Source organism: Phaenicophaeus curvirostris, chromosome 15, assembly GCF_032191515.1.
Source record: "Phaenicophaeus curvirostris isolate KB17595 chromosome 15, BPBGC_Pcur_1.0, whole genome shotgun sequence".
In the NCBI taxonomy this organism is placed as follows: Eukaryota; Metazoa; Chordata; class Aves; order Cuculiformes; family Cuculidae; genus Phaenicophaeus; species Phaenicophaeus curvirostris.
In genome coordinates, this window is record NC_091406.1 from 1,999,400 (window position 1) to 2,013,807 (window position 14,408).

The 14,408-nt window shown below is 44.7% G+C and overlaps 1 protein-coding gene across 3 annotated transcripts in view; it reads left to right on the plus strand.

Annotated features, from left to right (window-relative positions):
* The window catches only part of FNIP1 (folliculin interacting protein 1), a 65,983-nt gene that overhangs the window by 27,728 nt on the left and 23,847 nt on the right, over positions 1-14,408 (plus strand). For all 3 annotated transcript variants that reach the window (XM_069869366.1, XM_069869368.1, XM_069869367.1), the window contains exons 2-6: positions 343-469; positions 8,612-8,746; positions 13,001-13,101; positions 13,353-13,427; positions 13,956-14,047. In XM_069869366.1, the coding sequence (XP_069725467.1) occupies positions 343-469; positions 8,612-8,746; positions 13,001-13,101; positions 13,353-13,427; positions 13,956-14,047 (530 nt within the window). The remainder of the gene's footprint in view (positions 1-342; positions 470-8,611; positions 8,747-13,000; positions 13,102-13,352; positions 13,428-13,955; positions 14,048-14,408) is intronic.

The window sequence follows — 14,408 nt, forward strand, 5'->3', positions numbered from 1 at the left end:
TTTTTTTACTTTTCTCTTTTAATGCAAAAGCTGTGTTCTTGTATGACTTTGATTTCAAAAAGCTGGAACTAGAAGAAAACAATAAATATCACAAGAGGTAACGTAGCTCACGTCACTGGATATGGGTGTAGGGGATTGGTGCCGTTTGTGCCAGTGCAATTTGGCAAGTGTAGGGGAAAGACAAAACCAAAAGCTATAGGATCCAGGGGTTTGATGAACTGGCATTGCATTCGCTGGACTTTCTGTTTTAATAAAGTTGTATATACAGACAATATAGAAAGAACAGTGTAATAAAGAGTTGTGGTAATTGATCCTTCTGCTTTTTTTGTTTTTTAATTAAAGCTGGCCTTTGCCGGAGTTTGACCCGAGTCAGATCCGACTGATTGTGTATCAGGACTGCGAAAGAAGAGGACGGAATGTCTTATTTGACTCCAGTGCTAAAAGAAAAATAGATGATGTTTCGGTGTCGGTGAGTATTTTACTGATTTAAATGGTTATAGTGTATATTTTTTAAAATGGCAGGATTGATAAATCACAAATGTTCTGGTTTATTCATGTTAACATTTAAACGTGGTTTCTATGCAGGGCTATATTTAAATACCTGTCAAGTTGCAAATTATTCAGGCTTCAGTGATTTCACTCTTAACAGCTTAACATACTATGGTGATGTCTCTTCCTGGGCTTGTCTGCTTTCTTTTCTTTCCCAGAGGATCCCCTCCTGGTGCTGCAGTGGATAGTGCTGGGGGCTGAGGCAGGGCATAAACAGATATTTACAGTTGTGCTTTTATGCCAGCATGGGCTCTGTGTTCTCAATCATATGATCCTCCCAGTCCTGTGTCCTCTGGTGTCCTCTTTGGTTGGCTTTTGCTGACAGTTTCTTTGCACAAAGTTACTTGAAAACTTCTCTGGTTTTGCTTTTGGCATGGTCTGCATGGTTATCTATTAATTGTAACTGTAGTCAGATGAGGATGCTTCCTTCCAAGGGCTCTGGCCAGAAGATTGATTTCTAGCCACAGTGCTATTGTAAGTGGTTGTGTGAGGCTGAACAACTTATTTCACTGCTTTCAATTTTCTTTTCACCATCTATAAAAGCATTTGCAAAGCATTTTAAGCTCTGCAAGCAGAAAGCACTGTGTGAACTGAAATTTATGATCCCTGGTGCTTTTACCCATAGGACCTAAGTTCTGTAAGCAGGAATACACAAAATACCTTGTAAACCCCAAGCCCTGGTTTTCACGTACGGTGCGGGAGTACAGGCAAAACTTCTCTTTTAAAGCAAAACTTTCTTTGCAATAGCAGAAGCATTATAGCTGAGTTCAAGCTTGTGCAGTTAGCCGTGCGAACTGACCATTTTCAAGGAATTGTATTGTTTATTTTTCTTGCTCTTTATCACGATTTTCATTAACAAAGACACACCCTGCCTTTACAAAGCCAGATCTTGGCTCTAAGCACATTCCAAGGCACTCTTGCCCTTTTGCAGCAAGACGTGTGTGGGCTGGGCACTCTCCCTTCTGAAAGGGTATCTGTTCACCACCCCACAAAAGCTGATGCCTTCTGCATCCCCTCCCTGCCCCATTTCCTAATGTGATTTATACCTCTGGATTTACAAATAATGCCAAGGAGGAGATTTGCAAGAGTGCTTACCAGTGGCCAGACTGTTCTGGTTGAGGTCTGATCGGTCTAATGCATAGAACCAAGGGAGTTTCAGTTTGCTTTACGTTGCTCTGCTCTTCAGTTCCCATTTTGTGTTGCTTATGAGACGTGAAAGCAATTATAATTTCAGAGTTGGATGCCTGCAGCAAGGTGAGATATACTTTGCTCTATTTTATAGATCTAATCCCTGTGTATGTCAAGAGTCATGTGCGGTGGTTGAACACAGCTCGGTCATTTGAATTCTATAAAGGAAGCTGTGGTTATAAAATTTAAGGAGCATTAGAGCAGACTTTTCCAGACACAGATGTTTCAAGAAGTAAAACAGTAGGCTCCAACTTTTTGATAAGTGAAAACTGCAGAGTTTGTGTTCCTACCAAGCTGGGCTCTAATTATTAAAGCATTACTAGGCTCTTGTTATCCATGAGGGAAATGTGACTATGACACAAATAAGGATTTTGTGTTCTCATTGGATATCAAATCAGCCTCTTCATGTCTTCAATAGAGCTAAATACTAGGTAAACAAGAGTTTTGGAAGGAGGTTGCACAGAGACAGACAGAAAGCAGCTGAGAGTTAGCAGTGTGGCCATTAAGATATTTTAATTGCACAGGAGAAGTGTTGTTTGTGCTGTGTCTTGCTAGAGTTAAACTTGGCGAGCAAAGCCGAGAAGCGGTCTGGTGACTGGGAGGGCTGGCAGCCGCTGCACCGGGAATGTTGGCCGAAGGCTCTGCCAGGCATTTCCAGAGAGGCCGGGCAGAGATCCGCCTTCGGCAGCTGTGGGCACTTGGCATGGGGGAGGCAGAGAGATCCCCTTTGAGAGTCCTATGCCTTTTTTGGTGCTAAGCAGGAGAGGTTCTTCCCCGGCTTTCCAGGGGATGGGCTATTGATCAGCTGGGCTCTGTAAGCAGAGCCAAGGGGCTGCTACCTCATGAGCATCGGAAAATGGGGTGACTCCCTTGTCTGAGTGCTGCCGGGGCATCGCAGAAGAGAGAGACTGCCCTTTCCAGCCCTCCGACACCAGATCATGAGCAAATGCATCAGGACACTTTTGTACATGGGGTATTCCAGGGCAGCCCGCAATATAAGAAGCAGGCATTGCAGAGGCTTTTACTCAACAGCCTCAGTGCACACCCAGACATCCACCTCTCTTGGATTTTGGGGTATCAAAGTACTTCTATGAGGTAGCTGATGGGTTTGATCCACTGTCTTCTCTGCAGTCACTTCAGAGTTTGTTCCTCATGCTAACCAGTGTCGCCTTTCTAATGAGACTGTTACTTGATTTGCAGGTGATGGTGTCACAACCTAGGACTGATTTCTACTGGTAGACTCCTTGCTGTGCTTCTCTGCTCCTTTTCCTCTAACAGCCCCTGCCTGCTCTCGGCTCCCGCGTGCTTCCAGTCCCTCTCCTCTCCCAGCACGGCCTCGGGGCCGTGTGAGGCCCCGCATAGCCCAGCCTGTGCTCAGCCGCCCCGCTGGGTCGTACCAGCTCCCAGGCCAGGAGCTGTGTGTGCACACAGGTATGCTCCTTCAAGAGCTGTGATCCTGAGTCTGGTTTGAATTTCAAACCAAGCACAACAAGCAGTTCTTTTTCCTTTTTAAGGTGCAGAGGCCAGATGGTCTGGCCAGTGCTGAGCTTTCAGCCTTGGCTCTACCTTTCCTGACCCCTCTCCGCTTGGCTTCTCAACCTTGACACTGCATTCATGCTAACCACACATGAAGGCTGTGTTGGGTTTCACTGCGCTGCTGCTGTGCTCATGGCACATGAGTTACGTTGCCTTGAAATGTCAGTGTGCAAAGGCCAACTGACATGTGAGGAGTTTTCCCTCAAAAAACTCTCAGCCGAAGAGAATAAGGATGCCACAGAAATGATGCCATGAAGGAGAAGTGGGGAGTAAACCAAAGAAGCAGCTGGGAGGGAAACCTTGCGTCAGGGCTTTCTTCAGAACAGGATGAAGGAGTTGGGGGACGGGGTAGTGGTTTCCAGCTGTATGGATTAACTGCTCATTTTCCCTTTGTGTTGTCTGTTGGCGACTTAGGATAAGGCAGCGTTTGCCGTTAGGGATTTGACTAAACCGAGGTGCTGGTGGACAAGTAAGGACCTGAAAGATCTTTCTAGTTCTAAAGATCAGCCTGGCGGAAGGCGTGGAGTCCAGGGAGAAGAAGGGTTGCTAAGGGACTGCAAGGAAGAGGAGGGAGGAAAGAAAGCAAGAGCCAAGCTCTGCACTGTGCTGAGCAGGACTCGAGTTGGGGTGGTTTGGCTGGGAAGGGAGATAGATAAGGAACTGGATAAGGGCAGTGGCTTATTCCCAGGATCCAGAGCCTGAAGGGGATTTTCAGAAGCAGGGTTTGTTAAATTTCTTTTGAAGAAACGAAAGAGAAAGAATGGCCTGGGGTACAGAATTTGAGGTCTAGAGGTGCAGCAGTGGGCTTGGATTTGGGAAGTGAAAAGTTCACTTTTGAAACGTAACCTGGTTGTCTCTGTCTTTGGAATAACTTAACTGCAAGGTCATATGCTATTTGATCTACTGCTGTGGCAATTTCTTTCCCTCCAAATGTCATATTTATCCCAAAGTAGAAAAATAGCATGCTGCTTTAAACAAGCCAGGATTAGCCGCATGCTCTAATATACTTCAGTGCTGGATAAATGTTGAACAGCAAATTGCTTTGAGGGATTAGTAATTGGATAGCGAGCCTTTTGCTTTTAGGTGAGTTGTGTGAAACGGAGACTCTGCTCTGTATCTGGCTCTTGGTGGACAGGTTTCCAGTGAGACAGGCTGAGCAGGCAGATAAAGACGCCGGCTGTAAGCACAGTCCCACCTCCTTAGCTCTGCTTCTCCTCTCTAAACAGAAATGGAAGAATGGTAGTGGAGGGGGGGAGCTTGGGGTTGTCATTACTTCTCTCACTGACTTCTGAGTAAGAGGAACTTGACAGCTCTGGAAATAAAGGGAGATCTTTGAGAAAGATCCTTGGATTGTTGCAGCTGCAATTTGAAGAGGAGACATGAAAGTCTGTTCAAGTTACTGTTGTGTCTTCGGTGGGGTGCAAAGGTTTAATTACACTTTCAGACCAACACGTATTATTAAAGCAAAAGAGTTAATTTTTCTATTTTGGAGTAACATTTCAGTTTTGCTGAATAATCTTCTGTAAAATGAAGGACAGAGCTCTCGAAGAGTGGCAGCTTTATGTGGATGTATGGATTTCCCTGGCACTGCCGCACAGTGGTATTTAAGCACCTGCTGTTGTAGAGAGGTAGAGTAAAGCATACGATGACATTTCAGTTTCCTTCTGTCACTCCCAGCCCTAACACACATGCACACAGTCTGGATTTAGTTCAGCGCACCAAGCTGAACTGTCTTCTTAGCCCTGAACCAAAACTTGCTCAGCAGAAATTCCTCTCCCTGAACACAGCACTGGGCTTGTTCTTTCCACGTGCTGAGGAATTGACAGACCTTGTGGCAAAGAATTAAAGGTCTTTGCTGATAAAGTTGGAGAAAAGAGATTCCAGAAGCGGAACTGCAGAAGAGAACTACTTTGTACCCTGCCGTACTATAAAGACATTTTACTCTAAGTTATCTTCAGTACTACCTGATAGATCTTCAAGACTTTCAGCAAATGATGACCTTTAATGTAGGAACTGGAACTGCCAGGAATCCTTTGGAGCTGGGAGGTGTCTGCAGCGAGCTGGCAGAGCAAGAACAAAGAATGTGACCACAGTGGGGAGAGCAGCCAGGAGGGCAGCCAGGAGCGGCAGCTGCCCCTGGCATCCCTCCAGCAGATGTGCTGCTCTCCAGCAAAGGCAGCATTTTGGAGGACTCCCGCAGCACTTTGCCTGGGGATCCGATTCCTTGCAACTACATCTGTTTGGAACGAAAATCCACAATTTGGAAACTTTCCCTTATACAGCTCCTAAATAATTAGGTTACCTTTTTATTTTTGGAAACCTGGCTTGAATATCTTTGGCATATTATATTGGTATGCAAGTAATCCCACTCCTTTGATGCATAATATCTTGAGATTTGTAGAATCTAAAATGTCTTTGAGACTTGGAGTCAGAAACTGCAGAGGAGCAGGGCATTGCTGGTACTTGATCTCATTGTCCAACAGGTTTTTCTAAGGTTTGTAGAAGTCCAACTATAAAAATTTGTCATTTTAGGAGGGATTTACTGTTTGCAAGGTGGTATCTGAAAGGTCCTGACCTGCTTTACTGACTCCTTGCAGGAGTCTTGGTTCAGTAAACCCCACTGCACAGGCCAAACAGCCTGTTTCCTGCTATGCTATTTAAATTAGGCAACTATTGCTTCAAGGTACCCGAGTTGCCAGTGGATCTGGGGAAGCTGCTGTGCAGAAAAATGCAGGGATAGTAAGAAGAAATGATTTAAAAGTAATTTGCAGACTTAGCCTATTTTTTTTTTAATGTGCAGCCATCGTTTGCACCTGTAGAAATGCATTTACTGCCTTTGCAGTCTCAAAGAAGCTTAGCTGTAACTTTTTAGAAGGAACTTTCGACATCTGGTGGAAAACGCAAGCTGAACTGTGGTTTGCCTACAAAAGCTTCTGTAACCCTGTGGATTTTATGTGGTTTTATCACATGATGCTTGCCCAGCCGAGGACATTGTTGTTTGTGTCAGAGATAAAATGCAATTCTAGTTCACGAGTTCCTACTGAAGTCATATGATGATTGTTCACATGTTCCAGCCATTGTGTACTGTGCTCGAGCCACGGAGAGCAGCAGTTAGCAAATCCGCATCTTGCATGAGTCCAACGTACTCGCCCTGATGGCGTAACGGGAGGACACTACTATGGGAGGCTGTGTGTGTCGGTAAAGCACAGGGCTCGCTGAACTTCCCTCTGCCTCTGAATTACTGGCTGTCTGCACGTTTTTCCTGACAGCTTTCTGTGGTGGCAGCTCTCGAGTGGGAGCAGCAGCGCAGACAGAGCGTGGAGCTCCAGAATCCCTAATGTATTCTGCTGCTTTGCTAAATCCCACCCACTGTTAGGGCTGAGAAAAAGTCACCTGTCCCTAACTGTGGCTGGGATTTAGCCAAAAAAAGAAAAGTAGTAACCTGCAGGGTGTGGGATTCCCATCTTGTCCCTCATCAGAACCCCCTGCAACAGTCAGGGCAGTCATCTTTTTTGTAGTCATTGAGGTTGGAAAAGACCTCTGAGCTCATCCAGTGCAACCGTCAGCCCAACCCCAGTGTGCCTGCTAAACCCTGTCCCCAAGTGCCATGTCTGCATGGTTTTTGAACCCCTCCAGAGATGGAGATGCCACCACTTCCCTGGGCAGCCTCTTCCAGTGCTTCACCGCTCTTCTGGTAAATAATTTGTTCCTAATATCCAATCTAAACCTCCCCTGGCACAACTTGAGGCTATTTCCTCTAGTCCTATCACTTCTTACTTGGGAGAAGCCAGCACTCACCTGTCTCCAACCTCCTTTCAGGAGCTGTAGAGAGCAAAGAGGTCTCCCCTCAGCCTTCTCCAGACTAAACAGCCCTGGGTCCCTCAGCCGCTCCCAGAACCCCTGGGCTCCAGACCCTTCACCAGTGCAGACTGATGAAGTTAACACTCCATGCACTGAGTATTTAATACTTTTCCTTCTGTATTTTGCTTTTTCATAGCTATTAAACACTGAGGTGTGAATGTTTCTGAATGAAGGGAGAGCTTAGGATCTGGACCTGTGAGTCTGGAGCTGGAGCTGTGGCACATAAGAGCACTTCTGTATTTACGGCTGTCCCCTGAACTTTGCTTCCAGGCAGGTTTGCTTCCAGCTTGCTCTTACTGGTTTGGTGATTGTGTAGGAAATGTTAATTAAGAAGGTCTTAGAGCAGAGTCAGCACATGATTCTGAGCATGTAGACTATTTTTGTCTCCAAGTGCTGCCCATTAGCGAATGTAAATAGTGTCAGCCTTGTGTGAGTGTTCTGAAGTGTGATGAGCACGGAACTACGCGGAGATTTTAGGTGAAGAAGGTTGCCTGATGCTGGTGTCAATAGCATTAACTGACACAGTGCTGATTCTGCCTGGGATGCTGGGATTCGCGGGGGAAATCACAGATGTGTGTAGACAGTGACCAGAACAGTAGTGGAGCATCTTCGGTACCGGTGATTGGAGATGCTGCATGTGTAGAGTGGCCCTGGGCTCTCCCCATCCTGGATGTCAGTTCCAGCTCTGTCTGAGCACTCTTCACTCCCTTTTTTGCTATGTTTTCTCTCTTGATCTATATCTGAGGTCACTCCTTGGACCATTTCTCCATCATTTTGTGAAACCTTTCTGGCCTCTCTGTGGCACTAACTGTGGTTTCCAGCTTTGTCCGTTTTCAGCCTCACAATCCCTCATACTAAAAACGAGAGGGACATGTCACCTCTGTGCTGCTCTTTGAAAAGACCAGGACACTTAGACACAGCTAGGGAGAGATCCATAAAAATAGCATCTTTTCTCTCCTCTTACTCTCCTAACATGAGTCTGTCTTGAATTCGGTGTTGTTCTTGCTTGATTATTCCTAATCAGTGGGTTTTCCCGTACATGGTGAACTGCTCCCTGTTGTGATCTGGCTGGCACCGTCGCTCCAGAGGGCTGTGCCATCACCTCCACCCCAGTGGGCACAGGCAGCAAGATGAAGACAGCTGTTTGCCATCCTTCCTCTGACTGCTTTGGTACCATCCTTTCTCCTAATCCTGGTCTAAAAAAGTCATTTGCAAAGCTTCACAGATGGGTGGCTGTTTAGGCAAATGGAGTTGGAGTCACCTGTTAGCTCCTGGCTAATTTGGAAGTAAACCAGCTCAGTTTTCTTTTGTACTGCCAGGCTCTAAGAGGCACTAATAATTATTCTATTAACTCTTTTCCTGGGGCAGAAGCCTTTCAGCTGTTAAATGTCTTACCTAAACATGTAAGTACAGCGCTGCTGAACAGTGATTTCAGGTCATGTGTCTAAGTATGTCATGTATGTTGTCTGTGTTTCAGAAACTCTGCAGTGATGCTCAGGTGAGAGTTTTCGGGAAATGTTGCCAACTGAAGCCTGGAGGAGACAGCTCTTCTTCCTTGGATAGTTCATCCTCCTTGTTCTCTGATCCAAAAGAACAATGCCCCAAATACCAGGTGAGTCTCTCTTCCTTGTTTTTCACGTGACCCATGTCAAATACTGATGGCAGGTGAGACACTGGGTGTTTTAAAATGCTCAAAATTAGAGGCTGGTGGTGGAAAGCAGTTTTCGGTCAATATCAGACTTTGGTTCTGACTCGGTAATGTCAAAATCTGTAGCTTTGGGTTTGAACAAGTCTAAAACCAACCAGGTGGTTCTCTTGGGATGTGTCTTGAATGGCAGCAGTTTCTCCAGGCATTTGTTCTGTCTTATGACCCAGGCTGTAACACTCATTCGGTATGATGAGACTTGGCAGAGCTAGTTTATCTTGGTATAGATGAAGCAGTTTATTGTACTTTATTGCTAAATGCCAGGGAAATAAGAGAGAACCGTGCTCTCTGTAGGGATGGTCAGTGTAACCGCTTTATAACAGGGGACTCAGTGCACTTGAGTTAATTTTTACATAAGAGATTTTGGCCAGGAGAGTAGCTAGAGTCATCTGACACGGATATATTTCTGTCATCTCTCCTTCCATGGATCACAAGTGTTTTATATTAAGCCACCCTAAAATAGAACTAAGCTCTTCCACTCTTTGTAATGAAGTAATTGTGTGTTTGAGGGAAGCTGCTCTCTCCACAACCTGTTCTGAAGTACAGCACTACCGATGTCTTAATCTGCCGTCGATATAAATGAAGGACCTTTCAGTGCTGGCTTTCCCACTGTCACGTTAGCTCTCGCTGTATTTGGCGAGCTGCATGTTCTTGTTTTCTCTTTCTCATCATGCTCTTTTCCACAGCTCTAGTAAGGTGGCTGAAGATCTGTTTTCCATTCCTCCCTTCCTGGAAGGGCATTTAGCTGTGGTTAGGAAAGGAAGAAATGTTGCTGTCAGCAGCTTCCTTCGAGCACAAAAGAACCTCCTTCATGCATTGTGTGACCAAGAAAAATGACGCCCCCCACTATCCAAATCATCTCTTCTGCTGGGCAGGCTCTGTGCAAACAGTGGTCAGTGTTATTAAAGGAGATTAATTGCAGTGGTTGGCATGACAGTGTATTTTAAAGCTGTGGAAAGTTTTCCCTTTTAAGTCCCCATTTCATCACACGTATCGCTTAGTGAAAATCTTCCTGAGTCGAGCTGAAGTGATGTGGCTCCGTGGCTGGCTCAGACAGCGTGTGAGGAATGTTCAGCTGAAGTTGCTCTGCCACAGTGTGTTTGTTGCAAACTATCTGCTGCGCTCCCTGATCTCCTTCAAGGCTTCCCCGGCAAGTCAGCAGAGAGCCATAAATACAGGAATTCTTTGCTGCACAATAGAAGTGTGTATCGTGTGTGCAGAAGGGCCGGAGTAAGTTTGTCCAGACTTCAGTCAGCCTGGCATTTCCTATCTTCTAACTGCGGTGTCTGGTAGCTTCAGGAGTGACTTCATGCATTCGCAGTGTTTATAAGTTCTTTTGTTTGTTGGGTTTTTTTTTAAAGCTCTAAGATGGAAGTCTAAGTAATACAATGCTGTAGGACTTATAAAATAGTTCTTTATGTTTCCTTGTTTAAATATACTTTGATTATATATGAACAACTTTGATTGCGAAGGGAAATAAAGGGTTTTGTTCCAGGCTTCAGTATTTTTTGATGTCCTATCCAGATCCCTCCCAAATGTGATTAGAATCCATTAAGATGAAGCTGGGAATGTTTCTAAGCTTGCCCACCGCTCTTTGCATGTTATGGCCCAGGTGTCGCCTCTGTACCTGCTCATGGTTTAGTCACGTCTCAAGTCTGCCCCATTTGTTGATCACGACATTTAACATTCATTTCTGTTCTGCATTTTGAATTCACATATGTATTTGTTTGTTGAGAGGACAATATGTATGGCAGGTGGAATATTAAATGCTGTAAATATATTCAGAAATGTAATTTCCAAATCATGCAAATTTTCCTACCTCTAGTATGCTAATGGGCAATAACAAACACTTGTGGGTCTTTTATAAGTTTTCATGTGAGCTCATAAATATGACCTGGGGAGTTGGTTTGTGTCCAACCTGTCAGTGCTGGCAGTTGTGCCCTTTTTGCCAGATGCTCCTTGGCTATTTTTTGTTTGAGTTTTTAATATTTAACCCCTTTCCTCAGTTGATTGCACTCTACTTTGGTCTTGAGTGACCTTTATTTTGCAGCATTAAAGGTCCAAAGAGCTGAGCTGTAGCAACGTTTTCATAATAAATGCGTGAAATATGTGCATCTTCTATTACACATGGTAGAATTATTGCTATTAAGTGTAGATGAAATGCCAGACTGTGACAGGCCATGGGCACATCTTATCATGCTCTTTGCCTTTGGCAGTGCTTGTCTCTGTCAGAGGAGAGGGAAGCCCCTGTCATTAAACTTGAAAGCAGCTGATTCTCACTTGTTTTTTTTTTTTAAATTCAGCTGTTTGTCAAAGAAAATCAATACTTTATCTTCAAGTATTTTTCCTCAGCTTTAGAATTAGGTTTTCACAACAGCAGCAAGTTGAAAGCCAAACCAACCATCAGGGGCTTGAAGTTCATTTGGAATAAGTCCTTCAGGTAGAGATCTGCAACAGATTTAAAAATGACAACAGTAACATCTGGCTGCAGTAGTTTGCAGTGCTCTTACTGTGGGATTTCCTGGTGCTGGCAGACCATTTCCCAGACCCATTAACATCCATGCCTACATTTCCTTGGAGCTCCTGCGTAGCACTGACTGTGGTGTTAAATCTGTTTTTTCCAGCGCTGCCTACAGTGCACCTGGGGGCTATGAAGTCCTGGGAGGTAGAGATGGAATTTTCTCTGAGTCCCAGCTAATGATCAGATTTTGCCCTGTCATCTGAACACTAACGAATCTTGCAATTGTATTTTCATTTTTACCACTGTGGTTGCTACTGGGAGTCATTCCCTGTCTGGCTGGCACTGATAGCAGATTTCAGAAGTTAACATGTATCTGTTAAAGTACCATCGTCTTAATTGAGAGCGCTTGAGAAGAGCTAAAAATTGAAGTGCTGTAAGTGCCTTTTGGCTGATGAGGATTTCTTGGTCCTGCCCTTGTCCTGTGGGCTAGCATGAGCAGGAACAGCGAGCGGTCATTTCCATGTCATCCCTTGCTGTTGGAATCGATGGTGTGGACACTCTGTCCTCGGTTGGGGTCTGAGCTCACTGTTTGACTCTAGGGAAAACATTTAGAGGCATGCCGAGCCTTTGCAGGCATCTGAGTTGAGGATCCAGAGCTTGGGTAGAGGATATAGAGATAAGGCAATCAGCATTTTCTAGACAGGTGACTTCTGTGACTGCTTCTAAGGGCCTTTTGGAAGGATTACTGCAAGGATGTGTTTATTGGTTATCATGCATCTCAAGGGAAGTGTATTGCTCTCCTGCCCGGTACCCAAGCACCTCACGTGTGAACTGCCTGAGCTCCGTGAGGGAGTGATCGCACTGCTTTAAGTTATTCAGGGCAAGACACAGATGGAGAGGCAGCACTAGCATTCTCCTAGCCTAGAGATGAACAGCCCTGGATACAGGGACAGTATCTCGGTCACTAGAAGTGTACAAATGAGGTGACTGTCAGCTGAGCAGGCGTCTCCAGTTGATTGCCCTGAGTAACTTCTTTGTAGGGGTTTGTCTGCAGTGTTTGCAGCATAGTGATGCAGCATAGTGATGGTCCTCCTTTTTGCTCAGCCAGTACACCTTACAGCAAGCTCTCGCCAGCCGAGAAGCAGGAATTGCACAGCCTGGCATCACGATGCCACAGCTCTTCACTGGCACCATCACAGGAGCACCCAGGAAAGATGCATCAAATATAAAAGGCCGTCCGTGGATAAGCTATGAGTCGGTCATGGCCCAGAAAGCACTGGTCCAGCCTGGCTCCGGTGCACAGTCTGTAGATCTCCAGTGAACCTGTGATTCTGCTTGTCAAGCAGACACAAGCTTAAGCCTTAATGGTTCTTGTTCAATAAAGTGCATTATCACGCTCTTAAAACTTTTTAGTCCCCTGAGCCAGCACAGTTTGAATTTGCATCCCCTCAACCCCTGTAGATGGGTTAGATTTGTTAGAAGATTTTAGTCGTTCAGTTCCCGGCTGATGTGAAGGTCGCTTTCTAGGCCAGCATTATCCTTAGTGAACTGTTCAACTTAGCATGTTCAGCAGTGCAGTAGCAAGATATATTGCATGTTTATCTTTTAAATAAAGAATATTTTCCTTAGTTGTATGCTGCCTTAATAGAAGTGTGTTTCTAAAATACTTAAAACCAAATGTTGGTGGGGTTTTTTTGCAGGGTTCTCGGTGCTCCTCAGATGCCAACATGCTTGGAGAGATGATGTTTGGCTCTGTGGCCATGAGCTACAAGGGCTCCACATTGAAAATTCATCAGATCCGGTAAGATTATCTTTTTACTGCTGGTCTTTTCAGAAGACTTACTGCTTAGTCTGATATGTAATGTTTTGAATGGCACAAGTGCAGAGTGAAAGGAATTTCTGGTTTGCCTTAAAGTTATTCTGATGTCACATTTGATACAAAAGTCTGTGATGTTGTGCTTAGGTCTATAAAATCTGGAGAGTTGTGAAATGGAAAGCAAAGCCTGTCTTGGCACTGTGCTTCTGACTGACGTCTTCCTTTTTGTCCTCCAGCTCACCTCCTCAGCTCATGCTCAGCAAGGTTTTCACTGCTCGCACTGGAAGCAGCATCTACGGAAGCCTGAATACGTGAGTCCATTACAAATTGTATCTATTGCCCATGAGCAGATGAATGTCAGGACACAGAAGACTTGTTTTGGACCCTCTAGATCCTTTCCCGAGAAAAATAACAACTTCTTTCCTGATCTGTTCTACCCCATCACTAGTGTCCTCACCTTTCCCTTGTGGTTGTTGTCACCTCAGTTTACCTTAAGGGAATGAATGAACCATTCCTTTAGTGCTGATATGGGGAAGCTTGATATTATAAGGTACAAAGTACCTGCGGCCGCCAAAGAAGAAGGGATGAGAACAGAGTGCTGGAGTGGGGGAATTCAAATAAAAAGGTGTTACAAAGCTGTCTAACTTCAGAGGGTTCAATGTTCAGTTTTTGGTGTGTTAATTGACCCAGCTGAGAGCCCAGCCAAGGCTATGAAAGCTTTTTCTAGTGGAAGCCTGCATTCTTTTCTTGTCCATTCCCTTTGGGCTATAATGAAGGAACACGGTATTCTACTGAAACAAAAATCACTGGTTTTCTTCTCTGTTCTGTGTCTGTTGTAGGTTGCAGGACAGTCTTGAGTTCATCAATCAAGACAGCAATACATTAAAGCCTGACCACAGTACAATTATGAATGGACTTCTTGGGAATATAGGTAATTACACATAGATGTTTTTTCCAGGTATCTTTAACTGACAGATTCTACAATATGAAAGTCTTCTAAATAGAATCATATGAAAAAGACAAAGAAAGCTAAAGGTGTAACAGCAAGTTAATGTTGGTGGGGTTTGGAGGAGAATGAATTGGGCAGTTGAAGGAATTAGCAGTGGTTCACTGTATACACCTGTATATGTGTATATAAAATACATGATAGAAATATATGGATATGCTCTTTCTTTCTCAGCCTTTGTGGAAGTGCTGTGGCTGAAGACTCCGTTAACATTAGATTGCAGGGAAGAGGAAGGTCTTGGCTTTTCCCCTTGGAGACAGTAGAGCTAGTAGTGAAGACACAATAC